General features: G+C 49.2%; 1 protein-coding gene across 10 annotated transcripts in view; it reads left to right on the top strand.

The window, feature by feature from the left end:
* Positions 1-21504, top strand: part of DAZAP1 (DAZ associated protein 1) — a 51629-nt gene extending 30125 nt beyond the window's left edge. For 2 of the 10 annotated variants that reach the window (XM_083484030.1, XM_083484031.1), the window contains exons 7-13: positions 3515-3597; positions 7514-7667; positions 9265-9294; positions 11973-12113; positions 12621-12803; positions 15915-16004; positions 20345-21504. In XM_083484030.1, the coding sequence (XP_083340156.1) occupies positions 3515-3597; positions 7514-7667; positions 9265-9294; positions 11973-12113; positions 12621-12803; positions 15915-15994 (671 nt within the window). In that variant the 3' untranslated portion in view covers positions 15995-16004; positions 20345-21504. Of the gene's footprint in view, positions 1-3514; positions 3598-7513; positions 7668-9264; positions 9295-11972; positions 12114-12620; positions 12804-13186; positions 13263-15914; positions 16005-20344 lie in introns of those variants that run through there. The other 8 variants (XM_083484029.1, XM_083484027.1, XM_083484032.1 and 5 more) reach the window with 6 other exon arrangements.
* Positions 21505-22520: the final 1016 nt, after the last annotated feature.

Below are 22520 nucleotides of genomic sequence, written 5' to 3'. Positions count from 1 at the left end.
TGTCTGCTGTGTCCTGCGGTTTCCATTGCAACCCTGTGCTTTCTTCGCTCAGTTGCACAGCTGTAAACTTCACTGCAAGTGCCAACGTGTCGGTTAGACCCCTGGGGGATGCGAGGAGCAAATGCCACTTCCATCGGTGGCTGCCCTGTTGGGTACATCACATTGATAACTTGTGAAGTCTCCCTGGCTGTCCTAGTTCCTCTCTTTTAAGTATCCTCGGAAAATGCTCTCCCTGTCCCAATTCTTCGTGTCTCTTTCTGTTCCATCTCTTGCCCTCTTAAGATCTTAAACTTCCTTCTTTCACCTTAAAATTTCTGCTCAGTCATTCGTACGGCTGTTAGGCAGCTTGACTCGTATACTGGGCACCCACCCCTTATTCCCATTTTACAGAAGGGGAACGTGCGCTTGAATACTGATTGGCTTCCTTTCAGCCAGCTGGTGATTTCATGACTGAGCTGTGATATAAACTGGTCCCCCCTGCCTCCACCGCATCCCACCAGTTTTCCAACTTAGCACCAAGTTATAGATTTTGAGAGGACCACTGATGGGAAGGATGCAGATGTCTTCTAGAGGAATTTGGTCCACTTTTTGGGTCAGGGTCTGTTATGCTGCTTACTTACGAAGAGCAGCTTTGTAAATGTTACGCTTTGAAGTCCTACGACTCTTGTTGCAATCTTGTCTTGGAAAATGGCTTCACGATAAAGCCAGGAGCAAAGCAAAGCTTTATACTAAGGCAGGGTTGACAGTGTGGCTGAACACTTGAGGTAACACTTAAAGTCAAGAAGAAGAAGAGTTTGGATTTGATATCCCGCTTTATCACTACCCGAAGGAGTCTCAAAGCAGCTAACAATCTCCTTTCCCTTCCTCCCCCACAACAAACAGTCTGTGAGGTGAGTGGGGCTGAGAGACTTCAGAGAAGTGTGACTAGCCCAAGGTCACCCAGCAGCTGCATGTGGAGGAGCGGGGAATCGAACCCAGTTCACCAGATTACGAGTCCACTGCTCTTAACCACTACACCACAGAAACGCGTCACGGTCATTTCTTTTTTTTTAGCTTGCCTGCTGCTGAAAATTAAGAGCACCTTTGAATTGCATTGCAGCGTTCAGCTAATTCTACACATCTGCACAACGCAAAATTTGTACCAGTCCAAAAACTCTTGCATTGTTTTTTTGATTGTTTGAGCCTCTGGGCTCACAGAGAAATTCCTGAATGACAGTGTGATGCAGCGGGTCACGTGGGGTGTTTGGCCTTGAGGTGCTTTCCTCCCTTGCACATCAGCTCTCAAAGCTCGTTGAGGTGAATTTGAGAGAGCTGCAGCGATCAGCCAAACTGCGGCTTGGGGCTCAGAATGCAGCCGGCTACTCATCTAGTCCTGGAACGTAGCAATCTCCCCTCTTAAGGGAGGAAGAGTTCACAATTTCCAAAAAAAACCCCAAAAAACCCAGCCGAGCTGATCCCCAACCTTTAATATCTGAGGTGGGTGCACCCATCTGTTTTCTCCCACCCCAGAATGCCAAACTTTCCCCCTTGCAACGAGTTCTTAAACCTTAGGCTTTCCCCTTCTCAAAGCTCCTTGTGTTTCTGTCTTCTTAGGCCTTTCACACCTATTTTGCTCTTCGGCAAAGCTTCCTGGACTTCAAGGGAAATCTTGTGAATTTTAACACCCCAGATTTCTTCCAGTGTCCTAAAATGCTGCTAGGGTCCCCAAGACCTTTTCACCAACCTTCTCCCACTCCTCCTGTTGTCAAACAATCATTCACCTTGCTCACCCCTTGTCCACCTGCGCTACATTCTTATAGAAGCGGTTCTGATCCAACAGCCTCTTTTAGCGCTTGCCTCCTTGACAACTTTTTCGTTTTCCATCCGCCCTTTCCTTGCTGTCTTTCTTATTCACAAAAGACCCCTGCCAACACCCGTGACCCCCTCGCCTCTTATCTGGGTCTGCCTCAATTGCAGATCTCCACTTCTGGGAAACTCAAATTTTTGCTTAGTTTCCCCTTCTGGTGTTTGCAGTCTTCCTTTCTTCGAATCTCCTTGCTTGCCTATCATTTTTCTTCCTAACCTTGTTGCTGTTTAGTCGTTTAGACGTGTCCGCCTCTTCGTGACCCCCTGGACTGGAGCACGCCAGGCACTTCTGTCTTCCACTGCCTCCCGCAGTTTAGTCAAACTCATGCTGGTAGCTTCGAGAACACTGTCCAACCATCTCGTCCTCTGTCGTCCCCTTCTCCTTGCGCCCTCCATCTTTCCCAACATCAGGGTCTTTTCCAGGGAGTCTTCTCATGAGGTGGCCAAAGTCTTGGAGCCTCAGCTTCAGGATCTGACCTTCCAGTGAGCACTCAGGGCTGATTTCCTTCAGAATGGAGAGATTTGATCTTCTTGCAGTCCATGGGACTCTCAAGAGTCTCCTCCAGCACCATAATTCAAAAGAATCAATTCTTCGACAATCAGCCTTCTTTATGGTCCTAACCTTGAGCGAAGAGCAAAAGAGCACATTTTTCTTCCGTGTAGGCGATCAGTAGCTGTCCCTGATAACGTCCTCCCCCCATTTTAAATAGTGGACGTTTCTGAATCGGTTGTCTCTCGGGTGCAGAAACACCCATCTTTCCACTTCTGTCCTGCCAAGACTTCCATCTGCCTGCAGACAAGCAAAAGAGCCACTCTTTGTAGAGGCTGCTTCATCATGGACCTGGCTTCCTTTATACTCTTACGTGTTGGAGATGCTCTTAAAAGTCCCCCACAATCCATTTATTTTTAATTTGATTCCGCCCCCCGCCCCGCTCTTGTTGCTGACAGCAGAATATTGACCTGCTGCCATCTATCTTGGCCTGTATCTTTGTGTCTTTTTTAAGTATGAACCTTTTCTACGATAAGGCTCCATGGGCTTACCCAACCATGTTGGATAAGCTTAGAGAGACAATAACTGTTACAGAGACTGTAGCTTTATTTATTTTTTTCTGTTGAACGCTTTAGAGCAATAAATGGCTGCTGTCAGCACTAGCTGCAAAGCGAAAATTAAACCAAGGGGGAAATCTTGGGTTTCAGGGGGAAAACGATTAAATGCCCCCAACACCATTTCCCACCCCAAATTCATTTTTTAGAAAGCCGCTTTTGCAAAAGGCTGCAGTTGTGTCAGCTAATAGTGGTCCTGGATTTGGCCATTGGTAGTTTTCCAAGGGGACGCAGTGTGTTCTGCGTAGGACCGTGTTTGGGATTTTCTCAGCTATTTATTCATGGAATGAATTGGCAGGGCAAAGAAGTTGCCCCCTGGAAGTACTGCCCGTAATATATTCTCAGTCAGCCAAATTTCCAGCGGCGATAAACAGGGCGCTGTAATGTTTTTCCACCACCCCCCCTTGGCCCCAGAAGATCTTGCCATTGGGACGTCACGCCAAGCCCCACCCCAAAGTCACCTGAAACCCTTGCTTGAACCCTTGGTTCGCCCCTAATACTGTTCATCATCCTGTTTTGTGTCACAACACCCTGCTACCTTGATTCACTCTTCGTCGTTGGCTAGGTTTTGGATTTATTACTTTCGAGGACGAACAATCAGTGGACCAGGCTGTCAACATGCATTTTCACGACATCATGGGCAAAAAAGTGTGTAGTTGTAGTTTTATTTTACCTTAAGACAAAGCTGAGCCTTGGAGCAACTGGCAATTTGGCTGGCGGGTAGGAGGAGCTTTGGGGGGGGGAGTGTTTGAGGGGGACACACACAAGGGGTGACAGGAGAAGAATCCTCACAGGTGAAGCTTCATTGAGTGACTTGTTTTTATCGCACGAGTCTCCATCATCTTGGAACAGAGAATTTAATTTTCCACATTTCCACAGATTAAGAAGTAACTTCTTCCAAAGTTTGGCACTGAGAAGGTTTAAACCAGCACCTTTCTGACTGCATTTTTAGGCCCTGAAAGTTTATTGCAGAGAAGATTGATGGGGAAAAAAATCCCCTGAGAGGCAGTGTAATGATCTTGGTCTAATAAATTAGCGTTTAGCAGACCAAGAACAGGTGCTGTGCTTCTATGCTCCTGCTACCTCATATCTTTGAGCATTAACACATTTTTCCTTAAGCTGGTACCCTCCAGAGGTTTTCTACTACAACTCCCATCAGCCTCAGCTCGGGGAAGAATGCATTAATGCAAGTCTCCCGTGGTTGGCTAAACCACTGGTTTTCTGGAAGTCTGAGCAGCGTAAGCCTGGCAGTGAACTGTCAGAAGGAGGAGGAAGGACGCCGGCACAGCACTTGATCTCTGCCCAATAAGCAGTCATTTATCGACCTGAGGTGGTTGTGCCCAACCAGACTAGCTTCTTCATCTCCATACAACACTCCTCCGTAGGGGGCTGGTTAGCGGGGGTCTCTCTCCATTTGTGCAGTGCAGGCCTGGAAATTTGGAAAACTGCAGACGGGCATTTGAGGACCATTTGTGGGCAGCTCGGGTTAAAATAATAGCTGAGGACCCCACTTGCGATTTTGTCATGGCGTTTGGCTGCGTTCAAACGAACTAAGGCAAGCAGCGTTGAAGTTTTGCTTTAGATGTTCTCCTGGAAGGTGTTAAGGAGGTACGACGGTAACAAGCCGGTAGAAGTTGGCCAGGAGCAGCAGGGCTGTTGCAGAAGGTGATTTTTATTTTATTTTTTGCAACGCCAGTGAAATCTCTACGTTGCCAAAGGCTCAGCTTCCCATTACCACTCCTTCAGATGTGTGTGCCTTTAATTCCATATTCCAGCTGGGGAGGACGGGAGGGGAGGGGAGCACAGCAGCCTTTGAAAGGCGCGATTTGAACAAAACACTGACCGAAGCATCGTGAAGGAATGGTTCAAACCGGGGAGGAAAAAAAATGGGTCACTTACTGTGAGACTTCGATACGAATCCACATATTCTTTTTACCTATAATAGCGTTTTTAACCACGATGCAGTTAAGTGACCTTTTGGTTGTTGTCATCTTCATACTGTGTTGTCAGCGCTCCCGAGAGACTTCTGGGTGAACCGACTCTGCTTCCTTAACTCACTCTGCTTTTAAGTCCCTTGGCTCTCAGCGCAGCTTCACGTGAGCAAGCGAGTCAGGGGAAGGAGTGGCTTAAGTTTCAGAGAGCGGCCTCAGCCTCTAAATTGTCCCAGCTTCTGATAAAGGAGAAAGGGCGACAAAGAGATTATTGTGCAAAATCTAAAGTGTTCGTGGATCTCCAGTTTGGGTTGAAACCGCAGACATTTGATGATAGACTCCTGGGTTTTAAAACGCCCAACGCTCTCCCAGTTCTCAAGCTTTGTAATTCACAATGAGAAGTTGATGGTATCTTCTGAAAGCTCAGTATTTCTCTGCTATCCAGAAAGTCCTGCCAGGATATCCTAGTTAATGCAGAAATAGTTAAAATATTGCTGAAATCTTCTGAGATGGAACTGGAGCTACTGCTTCACGCGTTTCGCCAGCTGCTAATCAAATTCTGCAAGCACCAGTTTTGGGAACCTAGGAGAGAACTGGCTTGATATGAGTCGGTTTCAAAATCCATGCTCTCCACACACCCCCTCACCGCAAAAGAGTCCCTGCTCATCTTTGTCTTTGCACAAAGCTGAAGCCAATATGGCAAAGATGAAGAGATTGCAGCGATATAAATGCCACGTTACTCAGCGAGTGGCTGGAGAAAAGGCAGACTTTGAGCCATCGATGTTTGGGTCCCAAATACGTTTTTGCCGACCAGGTAGAGTGCAAGTTTCCAGTCATTTTGGTAATTCTACCCCATCTTCAACAGCGGCTTTTGAACTTTTCTCAGCGCTGCTGCTCCCCGATAAACCCCTGAAACAGCAGCGTCGGCAAAGCCGCGCTGCCTTCTTTCTCTTCTGCCCTTTGAAAATGATTACAGAAACTTATTCTCCCCACCCGACCCCTTTGCCATATTTAATGAGCAACCAAACTGTCTCAAGGTTTGGGACTTGGGGCATAGGGGTGGGGAATTGCTTGTTCCCAGCACCCTCTCAGTGCAGGGTTTGGGTCGACAGAAAAGAGAGGAGGAATGCTTCAGGGACATTGGGAGGCCTGTTATTTGCGCTGACTTGCGCAGCCTTGCAGAAGCAGAGTTAATCTGAAGCACACACATTTCGTACGTTTCGCTTCGTGGCGTTTATATCCGGGCTTTCCTCCAGGGAGCTCAGGAAAGGTACGAAGGGCTCCCAGGTGGTCGCCCATCCAGGCAGCGACCACAGAAAAGGCCTGCTCAGCTTTAGTAAGGTTTCTGCGGCTTTGGCCCTCAAACCGCATCCTTGGCTCTTTGAAGGCAAAGATCCTCGAGTTATTAAAGCGTGGCTGAGCACGTCCAAATTGTTAGCTGCGTCCCGACATTAGCACAAGTTTAAAACGGGGGTTTATTCTCTCTCCCTTTCATGACCCCATTGCTCAGCTTCGCTTAATAATTCAGAGTTTACCTTCTGCCACCCCATGCCAAATTTCAAAATCAGCTTCATATTTGGATTTAAAACCGGCTGCGAAGTTTATCTTGGACAGGAAGTTTGTATTAAGTAGCCCATGAAAGCACTGGGGTGCATTCACTTTATGTGTGACACACACACACATCCCCCTTCTTTACAGAACAAAAGCGCTTTTCCTCTGACTTAACACAGTATGAAGGTTTTGCTTCTTATTGACTCAACTGTCCATTTTTTTATTACCTGCATGTTTGTTTACTTTTTTGTTAGATGTAATGTAAGGTTCTCTTATCACATCCATTCCTTCTGACATTGTTTGAGTTAATTGAGGTTCTTTAAGCGTTAGCCTGGGGAAGGTAAGTCTCTATCTTCCATTAGACTTCTAAATAACAATAAAAGAAATAAGTTTATAAATAGGAATTTCTTTTTTTAAAAAAACAACAACAACAACTGGAAACTGAATGTGTGTTTCTCAGGTATGAACAAAGCCGAAATTGCAATTTAGCTGTGTGGCATGTTTGGCCACAAATTACAACACTTTCCTCATCGCCACTCTGCCAAAAAAAACAACAAAAAAAAGAGGTCTGGCTTAAAGCCTTTGTACCTTTCTTCCGTGATGTTCCCCTCAACCTTGCTAGCAAACTTAATTCTTCTTACCTGCGAAGCCAAGCACCAGAGCTGTGTGCGGAGACCGAAAGTCTTGTCGAGAAGACGTCGCTGCCTGCTTGTTACGTGAGCAAGCCGACCAGCAGACATAACGGAAGAGAAAAACCACGCTCGGGGACACCTTTTATCCTTAACCGCTTTACGGAGCGGAGACTTTTGGACCGGCTTCCTCTTGAACTACCCATTGTACCCGAGAAACACTTGTGTTTTTTTCTTTCTCTAAACTAGCGGCCTTTAAAAAAAAAGGAAAAAAGCTTGTAATTCTTTGATTAAGTTCTTAGCTGTAAGTCATAAGGTGCTAAGATATGAGCTTTTGCTTTTTTAAGTGTTAAACTTAAGGGTGTGTGTGAAGACGGGCAGAGTGCGGGGGGGCAGCGGCGGCGAGCTAACCAGCAGCCTCCCCTCCCTGAGCGCCTCGCTCTCTTTGTCTAGGTGGAGGTGAAGCGGGCCGAGCCTCGGGATAGCAAGAGCCAGACGCCAGGGCCGACGGGCACGAGCCAGTGGGGAAGCCGGATCATGCCAAGCGCTGCCAACGGCTGGGCAGGGCAGCCCCCACCTACCTGGCAGCAAGGATACGGACCTCAAGGTACCACTTTGCCGCTTCGGGACCTCGGCAGGTTGCGAGATGCTCCTGGGCCAAATCAGGCTTGGCCTTCGTTCCTCTGTACGCGAACAAGCTCCCCCGGGCCGATACTGGCTGTCCCTGCAAATACCGTATTTTTTGCTCTATAAGACTCACTTTCCCCCTCTTAAAATTTAAGGTGAAATGTGTGTGCGTCTTATGGAGCGAATGCAGGCTGCGCAGCTATCCCAGAAGCCAGAACAGCAAGAGGGATTGCTGCTTTCGCTGCGCAGCGATCCCTCTTGCTGTTCTGGCTTCTGGGATTCAGAATACTTTTTTTCTTGTTTTCCTCCTCAAAAAACTAGGTGCGTCTTATAGAGCGAAAAATACGGTGCCTTGCTAGTTTAGGGTGCAGAAGAGCACCTGCTCTGCCTCTGTCCCCAGACGTCTTCAGGTTCTCCGTGGTCGGAGGCCGTCAACGCCTCTGAGCGCCAGCTGCTGGCAGGGGAAAGCTGCTGCTGTCGTCACGTCCCATTGGGACATTTGGTGGGCCATGGCAAGGACAGGAGGATGGGGTGCCCTTAGGCCTGATCCAGCAGCCAGCCTCTCCTAGGGAGCACCGTATTTTCCCCTCTATAAGACGCACATTTTCCCCTCCAAAAATTAAGGGGAAATGTGTGTGCCTCCTATGGAGCGAATGCAGGCTCCTTGGCTTCAGCGATAGCAATCCGAAGCCTCCGAAGCGCAGTGGGAGCGCTCCCGCCGTGCTCCGGAGGCTTTGCGTTGCTTTCGCTGAAGCCTGGAGAGCGAGAGGGGTCGGTGCGCACCGACCCCTCTCGCTCTCCAGGCTTCAGGTTCCTTTCGCTGATGGCTAGGTGCCCCTTCAGCTAAGGCACAGCGCCCCTTCAGCTAAGCGGGAGGAGAAATGGAAGGGGCTCCGTTTCTCCTGCGGCTTCGCTGAAGGGGTGCTGCGCAGAGAGGGGGAGAATTTTTTTTCCTTGTTCTCCCCCTCTAAAACAAGGTGCGTCCTATGGAGCGAAAAATATGGTAGGTGATTGGAAAGGGGGTTCCTTCGCCCCCCCCTCATCAAGTTCCATGCTGAAATAACTTTGAAACAGACACGATTCCGGCTGTTTTGAAGCGCCCCTGGACCTTGCCAGCCCATTTGAGACAGAGGGGCCAAGAATCCTCTGCCTCTTGGAAGCCCTGCCTCCAGCCCTCCTTCAGCTGGAGCTTGCGGCAGATGCTGCCTGCGCGGAAGCGATAGTGTCTCATCGGTAGAGGTGCAGGCAGCGGTTAACTCGCGACAGCCGAACGCGGCTTTGGAACTCCTCTTTCATTTACTTCCTCCACGTCAAGTATGCAGGCCTCTGTAGCTTAGAAGAGTCTGCGGCCACATCTCGGGCGCTGTTTTTCCAACGCTGTGTTTCAGAAGAGCCCCAAACAACTCTCCCGCTAGGCTTCGCTTCTTGACGTCCCCACAGTTCTGAAATGATGAGGTTGTAAAACGACTGAGCGCTGTCCTGGTCAAACAGGCATGGTATCTTGACCGGTCTCGTGTGTGTTTTCTTTCTCCCTTCCCTGCCCTCTTCCTCTTCTCCCCCCTCCTCCGCAACTTTAGGGATGTGGGTACCAGCGGGACAAGCACTCGGTAAGTATGTCACAGTCGTCGAAGGCCTTGTATATTGAATATCCTAAGCCTAATTAAAGCAAGTCAAAGGGCTGTCGTGCTTGGAGTAGACCCGTTGAAAGGGAATGAACTTAAGCCCATTAGTTTCAGTGGTTCTACACTGAGCAGAGTTTTGTTGCACGCAACCCAGAATTTTTAGCATCGGCTTAGTCCTCCTGCAGTTATCCTCCCAAGAACTCTGAACTGCAAATTTGCAAGCATCTTGAAGCCCCTTAAGCAAGAATCCCCAGGGTTCCTGGGTGGGTGGGATAAGCAAGGAGAGCTCAGGCGAGGGAAAGGGATTTGTTTCATCTTTGTTGACCCTTGGCTTTAATTCCATATGACCCTCTGCCTTAATTCAAGTGTCAAGGAGGGGGAAAGGGGGCAAGCAAGTCAGGGGGACAGGGTATTCCTACAGTCGTACCTTGGATCTCAAACGCCTTGGCTCCCAAACAAATCGGCTCCCAAACGATCAGAACCCGGAAGTGAGTGTTCCGGTTTTTGAACGGTTTTTGGAATCAGAAGGTCCGGCGCGGCTTCCGATTGGCTGCAGGACACTCCTGCAGCCAATCAGAAGCCGCACCTTGGTTTTCAAACGGTTCCAGGACTGGAACAGACTCCCGGAATGCATTCTGTCAGAGAACCCAAGGTGTGACTATACTAGTAATAAACGAAAGCAGCCACAAATGTAGCTAGCCCGCATTAACTCATGTTAGTCATTTGTTGCACGTTGGCAACCTGAAAAGACTGGGTGGTGAAAAGGAGAGGAAGAGGGAAGAGGGTAAAGTGAACTAGCTTTTTCCATTTGCCAAAAAGAAGCCCTGCCTTTTAAAGGCCTGGTCCCCTAAGCCTTCATTTTCCCAGTACAGCAAAGCAAAATGTCCTCTCTCTTTGTTTGAAAGCTGGCTTTCTGAGAACTGTGGGAACAGCTGGATCAAAGCTGTGCTCTTTTATTATTTCTCCACCGTGCTAGCCCCTTGGTTGGCTCAGAAGAGCTGGGCTCTGCCCAGTTCAGAAGTGGGGTGGGCTACCAAATGATGGTTTGAAACAAGCCACTACTTCATGTAGGCAGTAGCCCTCGACAGCCCCGTTAACAGCGAAAGCTGAAGACTGACCCGAGGAAAATCATTTCAGCTGCCTGTTTGTGCATTTAGGATTTTTAACCTTCTAAGCAGCTGGAGGAGGGGGCAGGAATAGGTAGTTTGTTAAGACTGCTGTGCCTCGCTTTCGATGAGAGCTTGATGCCACATCTTAATTGGATAGGTACTCATTTAAGTTGGGGTCTCGGGTGGCGCTGTGGGTTAAACCACAGAGTCTAGGACTTGCTGATCGAAAGGTCGGCGGTTCGAATCCCCGCAATGACGGGGTGAGCTCCCGTTGCTCGGTCCCTGCTCCTGCCAACCTAGCAGTTCAAAAGCACGTCAAAGTGCAAGTAGATAAATAGGGACCACTCTCCAGCGGGAAGGTAAACAGCGTTTCCGTGTGCTGCGCTGGCTCGCCAGCTGCGGCTTAGTCACGCTGGCCACGTGACCCGGAAGCTGTCTTCGGACAAGCGCCGGCTCCCAGCCTCTTGAGCGAGATGAGCGAGCAACCTGTTGGTCAGGGGTACCTATACCTTACTCATTTAAGTTACATCGTACAAGAAAACAGGACCCTGCCATGTGGCAGTTTTAAGAATGTGGCCCCAAAACTGGACTGGTTGCTACTGATTTTCTACTTCTTTAAAAGTATATGCAGTGGCCGAATGTTGCGGGAGCGAATGAGGTAGTAAGAAGTAGTTTTGGAGAGTGCCCCTTGGAATCCTACTTGCAGAGCTGATTTAAAAAACAACAACCCACTCCTCCAAGCATCCACCCTGTTGTCAATTCACATTACATGTATTCTCTTGCAAGAAGGAGTGGGGAACCTGGGGTCCTCCCGGTATTGTACTCCAGCTCCCATCAGCCCTAGCGGACTGGGGTGATGGGAGTTGTAGTCCCGCAACACCCAGCCTCCCCAAACAAGGGCTTCAGTTTTTTATGTGTCGTTTCGAGCACCACCCACGCTATATGTCTGTTGTCTTATCATTTGAGGATCAGTAACCCAATTAAGAGGGGACGCGGGTGGCGCTGTGGTCTAAACCACTGAGCCTAGGGCTTGCCGATCAGAAGGTCGGCGGTTCGAATCCCCGCAATGACGGGGTGAGCTCCCGTTGCTCGGTCCCAGCTCCTGCCAACCTAGCAGTTCGAAAGCACGTCAAAGTGCAAGTAGATAAATAGGTACCGCTCCGGCGGGAAGGTAAACGGCGTTTCCGTGCGCTGCTCTGGTTTGCCAGAAGCGGCTTAGTCCTGCTGGCCACATGACCTGGAAGCTGTACGCCGGCTCCTTCGACCAATAAAGCGAGATGAGCGTCGCAACCCCAGAGTCGGTCACGACTGGACCTAATGGTCAGGGGTCCCTTTACCTTTAACCCAATTAAGCAACGTGTTGTGGGGCTGGGGGTGGAGGGAACCACTTAAATGCTGTACTTCCTGGGTGGAAAACGCCTATGTCAAGTAATCTACTTGATGTTGCTGCAGTGGATTTTGAAGACTCCCCCAAGACTCATAGGTGGGGCGTTGTGACATCCCCCCGTCTTCTCAAGCTCCTCCTCCTCACTGGCTGCTCCTCCCCTTCCCCAGGTGGGTATGGCCCCCCTCCTCCAGGTAGAGGAGCTCCACCACCGCCGCCGCCTTTTACCTCGTACATCGTCTCGACCCCTCCAGGAGGATTTGCTCCCCCGCAGGGCTTCCCGCAGGGATATGGAACCCCTCCACCCTTCAGTGAGTATTCCCGACCACTTTGCGGCACAGCTCGGGGTGGGGGCCCTACGTCGTGTGTGTATATACCCCACCTCTCATCGCCCGTCCTGCTGTGTATTATTCTCACAACCACCCTGTAAGGCAGATCAAGCCAGGAGCGTGTCATTGGCGCAATACCAGCCAGTGCGCGAAGTCTCAGAAGGTGCGGGCCTCCCCTGCTATGATACTCTGACCCTGGCCGATACAGCCCAGAAAATCCGGAGAGCCCCAGGGTTGGGGGAAGGCTGCTCTGCCCTCTTCCCAACACTGATTCCATTTGAATTTTCCCTCCTGGTCCCCGGTTGGTGGGTGAGGAATAATTAGAGGAGGAAAGGTCCCTGAGGCCCGTTTCCTTTCCTAGCCTTGAGTTGAGCAGGTAAGGTATCGGCTCGGGGCTTCCTCCGTGGGCCTCCCCGCTCACACTTTCCGTGACTTCTCTTTCTTCTTCCTTCCCCGCTGCCCTCCCCCCCCCCCCCCCGGCCTCCTCAGGTTTTGGATACGGTGCCCCGCCACCTCCACCAGACCAGTTTGCTCCTCCAGGCGTCCCTCCGCCACCTGCCACTCCTGGGGCAACACCACTCGCTTTCCCCCCTCCGCCACCGCCATCTCAGCCAACTCAGGACATGAGCAAGCCACCAACCGCCCAGCCAGATTTCCCCTATAGTCAGTTTGGTAAGTGACGGCCTTGGGGTCTGTGTGGCTCCTCTTCCGGCTCTGCCTGCTTCCCTTCTCCTCCCCGTCCCCTTTGTTTCGTTCACGATAGCTCCGCTAGAGAACAGGATTGGGGTTTTGCTTGCAAAGGGTATCCAAAACATCCGTTCTGGTTGTCTTCTTGTTTCTGCCTTTTTTAAAAGTGTGGGGGGAGGGGGGGAGCCCTGCCTGCTTCCTTGTCATAGATTAGCCTCTGGAGGGTTTAGGCTTGCGGCGATCATCCTTGCGATGTGAAAGCTGGCCCTTGAGATCCGACAGGGCTGCGTCATGTGAACATGGTGCCCAATCCACGAGAGGGAGGGTAGGATAAACTGAAAGTCTGATAACAACCACTTGAATTTCAGCTGTCTTGACATTGCTGTTACCCTGAGAAGTAGAGGGGAGGGGGCTATGAATCTGCACGAATTTCTGGCATATGATGTAAGTAGGCCCTTTTTTGTCTTTTAGCAACTAGTCCCTGGCTTCTAAGCCTTGAGCGGGACTCTGAAAAGGTTGTCTGACTTGTCATTTTTGCATCTACGTAAAGTTCAAACAAGTTAAGGGGAGTCGAATTTGCAGGCTTAAGTTGCACCTTACGGATATTGCAGCTGCAAAAATTGGGTCTCTTCTCCTACACCTTGAGATTTGCAGGAATATGCAGATTCCCACACCAAACTAAGATTTTGTACAATTTCTAGTTATAAGAAGGTCTTTTTTCAAATTTCAGTAGGACTCTGTTTTGGCACCACCCAAATGTTATTCTCAGTACGTAGTCAGGAAACTTTAAACCCTCATTTTCTTGCACCAAAATCTTATCAGATTTCAATATTGGAGGAGATTCAGGGATTCTTAATCTTGCCCTCTTGGCTCCAGAGCTTCTGAATTTCCAGGATTCCGCAGTCTGATGAAAGAAGTCTTTATGCCTTCCAGCTGAGCGCAATTTGCTCTGTAACTTGTTGAGGACTTGTACCATTCAAACCTGTCTTTGAAACATCAGGGCCAAACTCTCAAAGGAAGAATGACAATCTTACGCCTGTCTTGCTCGAGACACAAGGTCTCTTCTGCATCTCAACTTAATCAATTACATGTAGAAAATCCTGATCAGTGGACACCAGTTGATCTAAGCCCTCTGTCCATGTGATCCTAAATAACTTCCTTTCCCAATGCCACAGTTCCAGAGTTTACGCAGAGACCCCTCTCTCATACCATGTACTCTTAATTTGCTGCTGCCCCAAAGGGATGTTGTTGTTGTCATCTTCTTGTTCTCCTCCTCCTCCTTCCTCCTTTGTAGAATACACACCTTTCCTGTAAGGTTGTTGGCACAAGAAGATGCCCACTTCCAGGCTTTCAGTAGCCAAATCTTGGGTGGCTGCAGGAGGAGGTCGTGAGACCTCTAAAATCGCCTCCCCCCCCTCCCAGCAGGCTTTCTGAGCGCAGATCATCTGTATCAGTACAGAATCCGTTGAGCCCAGTACTGGAGCTGTGTAGAAAATTCCATGTTTAGTCTGAGTGGTCTAGAAGAGGCTCTTTTAACACCTTCCCCGAAATCGGGGTTGCTCCCACAGACCCTTCAAGTTAGCGCTTCAGAAATACATAAAATCCTACAAGCTTCCTCCTGCTTAAAAAAAAAACAACCAGATTGGGTTCTGCTCTTGACTTTGGAATGCCCTGTGTGCTAAAGCTATTTGAAGATTTTTTTTCTTTTTTGTCAAATGACTTAGAAGGCTTCTAACTGGGGCTTGGAGGGAGGGAGCAGGATGCCTGCGAGTGTTTGAAGCGAAACCTTGAGAAGCCATCAAGAAGGGGGGATAAAAGCATTTTGATCTCTATGTGTCAGAAAGCTTTGTTAATCTGAACACTGCCGGGAAGCACCTTGTTGAAATTATCTGCACGCGACGGCATGTGCTTGTCGGATGGAAGTTTTGCCTCATCATCCATTTTCTTGTCAGGACAGCGAAAAGGGCTTCCAGTTAACCATTTACACGGAAAGATTTTCGTCCCAGTATCAAGGAAAGGAACAGGCTACCCCAAAATACTGAGCCAGTCCCAGTTGACCTTCTTTTAGTCAGACCCGTAAAGAGGGAGATGGCTTTTTGACAGGGTCTTGAGGGGGACTGTTTGGAGGAAGAACATAAGAAGTGTCTGTTCTGGATCAGGCCAGTAGACCATTAGCCAGCAACCTATTCTCACAGTAGCCAAAACCTCTAGCACGCTCCCTTCCTGCCGTCCCCAGTAGCTGGTTTTCAGTAGCCTATTCCCCCCAAACCTCATCCTACATTGCAGCCTGCACCCTTGCACAAGCCCCCGATTCCCAGGGCTTCCTCAACCTTTGGTTTTCAATGACCAGGATTAGGCTGAGATTCAGTGACGTAAGAAGGGAGCTGTCGATATTTAAAATAAGCCTTTTTGTTCTTTTTTTTCTTTTCCAAAATGCTGTGACCCCTTCTGTTCTATCCTAATAGCTTCGGGTTATTTCCTTTGCATTCCGAAATAATGTGTCTCAGGAGTTTTTTGCAGCCTGTTTCCAATCATTGTGCTGCTTCGAATGTTCACTGAGAGGGAAAATGGGTGAAAGAGAAATGTAGGGAAATTGAAAGACAATAAAGTTAGGGTGTTAAATTCTCAGCGTGTTCCGAGAAACGCCCCCTCCAGAAATCCTTAGTTCTCAGTATAGGGCAGGATTCCTTGAAATGTATGTTACCAGGCACAGAGAGCCGCAATCCACAGCCCGTCGTTCCGTGTCCAAATGTGATGCTTCCGTATTTACGACTTCCGAAGAGTCCTTGCTTACATATATGTGCCTTTCTCCAGCTCCCCCTGTTCTGCATGTTTTTATCCCGTTAAAGCTGCCTAGCTGTTTTTAAGATCCCGCCAGTGGGGTGTGTGTGTGTGTATATAGACATGGCCAGGACAGTCCTGGCCCATAACTACGCCCTTGTTGCGGACCAGCGTTGTTCTTTTCAGCTAGGGTGACCCCGAAGCGCTGCCTTTTGGGTAAGTCTCCTCCGCCCCCCCTTTTCCGAGAGAATTGTAGGTTTTGTACAGGGCTCTCTTGGGGGTTTAGTCACCCTGGTCTCCTCCATTTCTTGCCAGGCCTGGGTACCTATTCTCAAGACCCTTCAGGCTTCGGGCCAATTCTTTGTTTACACACTTATGGTCAGGCTGAGAAGTGAGTTACCTTAGGTAGGTGGAGCCTATTTACACCAAATCCTCTTGCTTGTGATCTCTTGTGTGGATGGAAGGGGGGGCGGGGTGGGGGAACAGTAACCTTTTTTTCCTTGCAGGGGTGTCACCTCTTTGGGGAGCAGGGAGAAGAAGAGACATTTGCCCCTCCCCTGAAGGTTTCTCTAGTTCACACAGCTGCCAGTCTTGTTGAAACCACCCCGGTGCCCTGGGGTGTTGGCTTAATTAATTTGTAGTACCGCGATTGGGCAGTGTTCACGTGGAAAGGGGGTGGCTTCTCTTGGGAGAAATTTGGGGGCAAGGACCTTCAGCTGTGTTTGAAGAGAGCATTTCCCCCTCTTCCTTTTTTTTGGGGGGGGGGTTGTACAATGGAATTGTGGTGGGTGGAGGCATCCCGCATAAAAACAAGGCACAATGCAGCTTTGGCCCAAAAAAATAATAATAATTAGAGTAGGGTTAGGTACTTTGTTGTTGTTTTTTTTAAAAGAGTGGGGTGAAATCTCCCTATTCATGACAAAATTGGTTGAATACACCTACAGTGGTGCCTCGCAAGACGAAAAGAATCCGTTCTGTGATTCTCTTCGTCTAGCGGTTTTTTCTCTTGCGAAGCAAGCCCATTGAAGGATTAGCATTATTAGCGCTTTTAGCGGCTTTTAGCGGCTTATCTGCTGATCAGATCAGCTGATAAGCGGCTTAGCAGCTTAGAAAAGGGGGGGGGGGGAACCAGCAGGAACTTGCAAGACATTGTCGTCTTGCAAAGCAAGCCCATAGGAGATTCGTTTTGCGAAGCACCTCCAAAACGGAAAACTCTTTCGTCTAGCGAGTTTTCCGTCTTGCGAGGCATTCGTCTTGCGGGGCACCACTGTACTTCCTTTCTCTCCTGTTGCAAAGATGAGACAAGTGCCTTGGGATAGTCACCCTTGCTTATTGAAATCATTTTTATCCCACTCTTCGGCTGAATAAAACCTTGCACGGCAGTCCACAAATACTGGCCTCGCTTTCAGATTTGCAGTCTAAAAGACGCAAAAGGGATTAGGAGGGAGGAGAAAAGGGCATTCCTTCTTAGTTGCAAGCTTTTGGCGGTTGGGCTAACCAGTACCACCCCATCCACCAGCCTCATGTCTTACAGGCTTATCCAGAAGCTCTGGCGAGTGTAGGGTGGTTCCAAGGAAGACATCCAGCCTCTTTGAATGTATGGGGGAGCACGCATGCCTTCCACAGGAGGGAAGATTTGGACGTACCTGGCGAGGGCAGGCATGAAAGGGACACCTTTCTGCTCCCTGGCAATTTGGTGGTTGGCCACGGCTTAAAGGGGGCTTTCGTTTAGGGTGGGGAAGTTGTAGGCCTCAGTGTTCCCCCAGAGCACAAGTGCTTCAGCAGGAAGCACAGAGATCATCTCTGTGACATAGGGACGGTGCTTTGCATGCAGAAGGCTCCAAGTTTGCAGGGACCTGCGGCTTTGCAGGAGCAAGTGATTCTCGAACGTGTGAGGAAGTGCAGCAGAGCTGTGAATTTTTAGCCTTTCCCCTCCCTTAACGTTTCAAAGCTCCCCTGCTGCACAGAGAGACAGCTTTTACATCCACAAGCCTTTTGGCATGAAGTTTAAGGTACCGGGGATGCGGGTGGCACTGTGGCCTAAACCACTGAGCCTCTTGGGCTTGCCGATCATAAGGTCGGCAGTTCAAATCCCCGCGATGGGGTGAGCTCCCGTTGCTCTGTCCCTGCTCCTGCCAACCTAGCAGTTTGAAAGCATGCCAAAACGTGCAAGGAGATAAATAGGTACCGCTGCGGAAGGTAAACGGCGTTTCCGTTCGCTGCTCTGGTTTCGCCAGAAGTGGCTTAGTCATGCTGGCCACATGACCCGGAAAAACTGTCTGCGGACAAACGCCGGCTCCCTCGGCCTGTAAAGCAAGATGAGCGCCACAACCCGAGTCATCTGCGACTGGACTTAACTGTCAGGGGCCCTTTACCTTTACCTTTCTTAAGGTAGCACATTGAAGGGCCCTGCTGGCTTGTGGGCATTCCTAAATGGATGCTTCTAGGTGATTGGGAAGCCTTTGCCTTGTAGATATGGTCAGGTAAAAGGTTTTTCTCAGGCTGTTCTTTAGGCTATTAGCATTAACGATCCTATTTAGCTCTGCAAATAAGAGGCAAAGCTGGAGCTGTAGAAAGTCTGGAAGCAATCTAAGCTTCTTGGCTGCCACTGTCCATATTCTGGTTCGGGCGTCTCTTTGTTACCAGTCTTTGCTGCGTTCTGAGTCCGCTTTTGCTTGCGTCAGGGCGCCTGGGCCTTCCAAACCGGAATGGCGATTCTTCCCACCCCTCTGCCACATGCCTCCTTTCTTTGAACTTTCTCGAAAAATATCCCAAGCCTCTGGGTTTGTTTGTATGTTTTTTGAGAGCGTTCTCCATCCCAGTGATGAGGAAGGCATGGGAGATGCGACCCCGTCTTCCTGCCAGCTCACTTGCACTGAAACCTTGGCACACGAAGTTTTTTCCTGGCACGAGCACTGCAACATTGGAAGCGAGGGCTTGCTCAAACTGGAAAACTGATATTCCTCTTTGCGGAAGAAGCAGACGGATCCGCTCTTCCAAGGCTTCCCTGTCCCCACAATATACCGTATTTTTCGCCCCATAGGACGCACCTAGTTTTTTGGGGGGGAAATAAAGGGGAAAAAATTTATTCCCCCCCCCCAGGTGCGCTGTGCTAAGCCCGAAGCTTGGGGCGTGCGGAGCTCAGCGCGCCCCAAGCTTCTGGGTGCCGGCAAGGTCTCCGCTAGCCGTGGGAGAGCCGCGCGACTTCGTGCGGCTCTCCCACGGCTAGCGGAGCGCTGCGCTAATCCCGTAGCTAATCCCGTAGCTTGCACACACATTTCCCCTTCATTTTTGGAGGGGGAAAAGTGCATCTCATAGGGCGAAAAATACGGTATGCACAAACCTGTGCGAGTGAGTTGTCTGGAATGTTGTCAAAGAAGGTGAGAGGCAGACCTGACTTTCAGGCCAAAAAGGTTCAGTGCAAGAATCCTCTGCCACTTGGAGGAATCGCTGCATCGCCCTGCCAAACGCAGTTGGGTTGGCGCAATGGCTTTATCTGAGCCGTTGGGGATCTGGGCTGTTTTTCACAAGAGTCCTGTACGATCCGGAGATTTAACTGCCAGCTGTAAACTGCAGCCAGCACCTAGACTGGAGTCTGTGAGGGGTAGTTCAGTGTCAGAGCCTCCTGCATTGCATGCCCAGGCCCATCGCCAGTTTAAAAGGATTTAGTGGGCAGGTGATGATAAGGACCTGTTTCTGTACCGGTCAGAGTCGCTGTGGCCTTCAATCTAGAAAAGGAAGGCGTACATTTCATACAATCCTTAAAAGTGTATGAAATGTATGTTTGTATGCTTGTATATTTGTAATATATGTATATTAATGATGAATTATTTTAACAATAAAAACTTATTAAAATTAAATTAAATTAAAAATAGAAAAGGAAGACGTTCTCCACCCCTGGTCCGAGGCAGCAGATTCTCCTCCAGTTTGCTTTTAGGAGTAACTGCAGATTTGCTCAAGCCTATTTTGCCCTAAAGTGATTTTTTTGCAAAAGGGACTCCTGCCAGGGCTGTCTTAAGCATTTCCGGTGCCTTTGTGCAAAGTTCCCCCCTGCCCCCAGTTTCTCAGAGTTGTCAACCTTTTTTAAGGGAGGATGGCAGGGCTGGAGGAGGTGGGCATCGGCTTGAGGGCAAGGTGATGCCAGGAGGCGCTGCGTCCAGCTTCCGCCTCTTCCATGGCGCCCTCCAGAACTTGGCGCCCTGCGCCACAAGCCTCTATGGCAGCCTTTCTCCACCTGTGGGTCCCCAGATGTTGTTGAACTACAACTCCCATCACCCCTAGCTAGCAAGGCCGGAGCTCGGGGGTGATGGGAGTTGTAGTCCAACAACATCTGGGGGGAAGACGCCTCCGACTCCTGCCGTTCCATCCTGTCCCTATGTCTTGGGCGATCCACTAGCCTCACAAAAACATTAGGACGCTTCGAACCCTCTGTGATAGAACTTGTGGGTTCCCCGGGGGGCGGGTGGACTTGCCCCCCCAAAAAGGAGCTGGCAGTAGGAAGCTTTAAAACCTTGGGGGGCGGGTTTGGGGTTGTCTCTTGTTCTCCCTCCCCTCATTTACCCCCCCATCCTTGACACTGCACCAACTAACAGCTCCGTGGGGTCCGGGGGCTTTGTGCGCACGACCCCGCGCACTCTTGCGAATGTGTAAATTGCGCTGTGTTCTGGCCTTGCCTGGTGCGTCAGGAGCTCACCTCCCAACTCTCCCCCCCTCCCTCCTTTTTCTCTCTCTTCTCTCCCTTCTAGGATATGGACAAGATTTGAGTGGTTTTGGACAAGGCTTTGCCGACCCCAGCCAACAGCCCCCCTCCTACGGAGGCCCCTCCGTACCACCCTCCAGTGGGCCGCCTGCAGGGGGCAGTGGTTTTGGCCGCGGACAGAACCATAACGTTCAAGGTTTCCACCCTTACCGACGCTAGCACCTAGAAATCAGGGAGTTCTGTCCAGAGCAGGATATCTGGTACCAGCCGAAACCCAGGAATCCCAGACTTATATGAACTTGTGACAATCACCTACTTTGCTGGAGGGGGTGGGGGGGAGAAAAAAAAAACCACAAAACGTAACATCTCGGGAAGGGGGTGCTAGGGGAGGAGAAAGCTTTTCCAAGCGAAGCCGTGGGTGGCATTTCGACTGCGGTTTTTAATTTTTGTTTTCCTTTCTTTAACCCATCAGCACAAATAAAGAGAGTGTCACTGGTTCAAACTTACAGGGTTTTAAAAACGTCTTCAGCTTTAATTAAAACAAAACAAAACAAACTTCAGGTTTCTTTCTCTATATTTTTGTTGGAAATTTAAATTTTTTTTCCCTGAGCCTTTTGTTTTACCATATATTGTAAACTTTTATGTTTAAAGAAGAAGAAGAAAATATATATTACATTTACAGATTGTGAGATTTTTAAGAGAAATTTTCTACTATGTATGCTGGCTTATTTTTTAATTTAAAAGAGAAAAAAAAAACACAACAGGGTTTCCGTTAGCACTGCTTAGAAGTAAGTGGGGGGGGGTCAGCTCCCAACCTCCTTTTTAGTGTGGTTGGTCCAGAAACTCTGGGAGTTAAAAAAAAAAGAACAAGAGAAAGAGAAAGGAATCTACTCTGTGTGTTGGTCATTTTGTTATTGGTTCCTGAGCTGATGGCAACAGTCCGGAAGAACAGAATTGTTGGGAAAGGCAGCGGGCTCACTTCGGAAGCACAGCGTTTCAAACTGGGCTTCAGTTCTTAAAAAATAAAAACAAAAAAAATCCTTTTTGGGATGTAGATTTCTTTAAAGGGGGTTAACGGAGGCCTTGCGAAGATGTAGATATCCCTCAGGCGAAAATAAAATAAAAAAATAAATGGTGCATTTTGCACTAACCAGTGATCACCCCTGGTTTGAATAAAGAGAAGTACATTTGGATTAGAAACACAAACCTGTCTCTACTTTCTTTTCTTCTTTCCTTGCCTGCACCCCCCCCCCCAAAAAAAACACCACAACAACACTTGAGTTTCTCACCATAGCTCATAAGCTCCAAGAAACACCACTTTGGGTTGGATCGGTGGCCGGCAGCCGCTAGAAAGGTTCTGTGTGGCTCTGAAGCTTGCGTATTTTTCAGCCACTAATGAAAAGTCCACCGTCTCTTCCCCCCCCCCCTTGTGTCAGTTCTGAACAGTCATACCTTGGGTTGCGAGTGGCGCGTTTTTGGGTTGCGGACTGCGCCAAACCCAGAAGTTACCGTATTTTTTGCTCTATAAGACTCACTTTCCCCCTCCTAAAAAGTAAGGGGAAATGTGTGTGCGTCTTATGGAGCGAATGCAGGCTGCGCAGCTATCCCAGAAGCCAGAACAGCAAGAGGGATTGCTGCTTTCGCTGCGCAGCGATCCCTCTTGCTCTTCTGGCTTCTGAGATTCAGAATATTTTTTTTCTTGTTTTCCTCCTCCAAAAACTAGGTGCGTCTTGTGGTCTGGTGCGTCTTATAGAGCGAAAAATATGGTGCTTCTGGGTTTCGGCCCATGCACAGAAGCGCAAAATGAAGTCATGCGCAGAAGCGCAGAATTGCATCACGCTTTCGCAGACGCAGCGCTGCAGGTTGCGAACGTGCTTCCTGCACAGATCACGTTCGCAACCCGAGGTATGACTGCATTCCTTCTCCCCACAGATGGTGAGTCAGTGGCAGCAGCCTGGTCAATACGGAAAACGCCCTTTCTGCGATCTTTCATACTTCCCACCCTTAAGGCAGCAAAAATCAGTCTTTGTCACCTCACACACACCCTCCTGTGATAAAAGACAGCCTAAAACGTTGAACCATCCTGGGTTTGGTGAAATAACAAAAGGTTGCTGCTTCAACGCTCGCCGTTCTTCGATTCCTGAACCCAAGCTGTCTTTTCCTGACTTTTTTTTTTTCCCCTGCCAGGTTCGGAAAAGACCCATTTCACCATCTTGTGCTTT

This window comes from Podarcis liolepis (assembly GCF_965112155.1).
Source record: "Podarcis liolepis genome assembly, chromosome: 18".
Classification (NCBI taxonomy): domain Eukaryota; kingdom Metazoa; phylum Chordata; class Lepidosauria; order Squamata; family Lacertidae; genus Podarcis; species Podarcis liolepis.
Note: the sequence above shows the minus strand (reverse complement) of the source record. Positions and strands in the feature narration are given on the sequence as shown.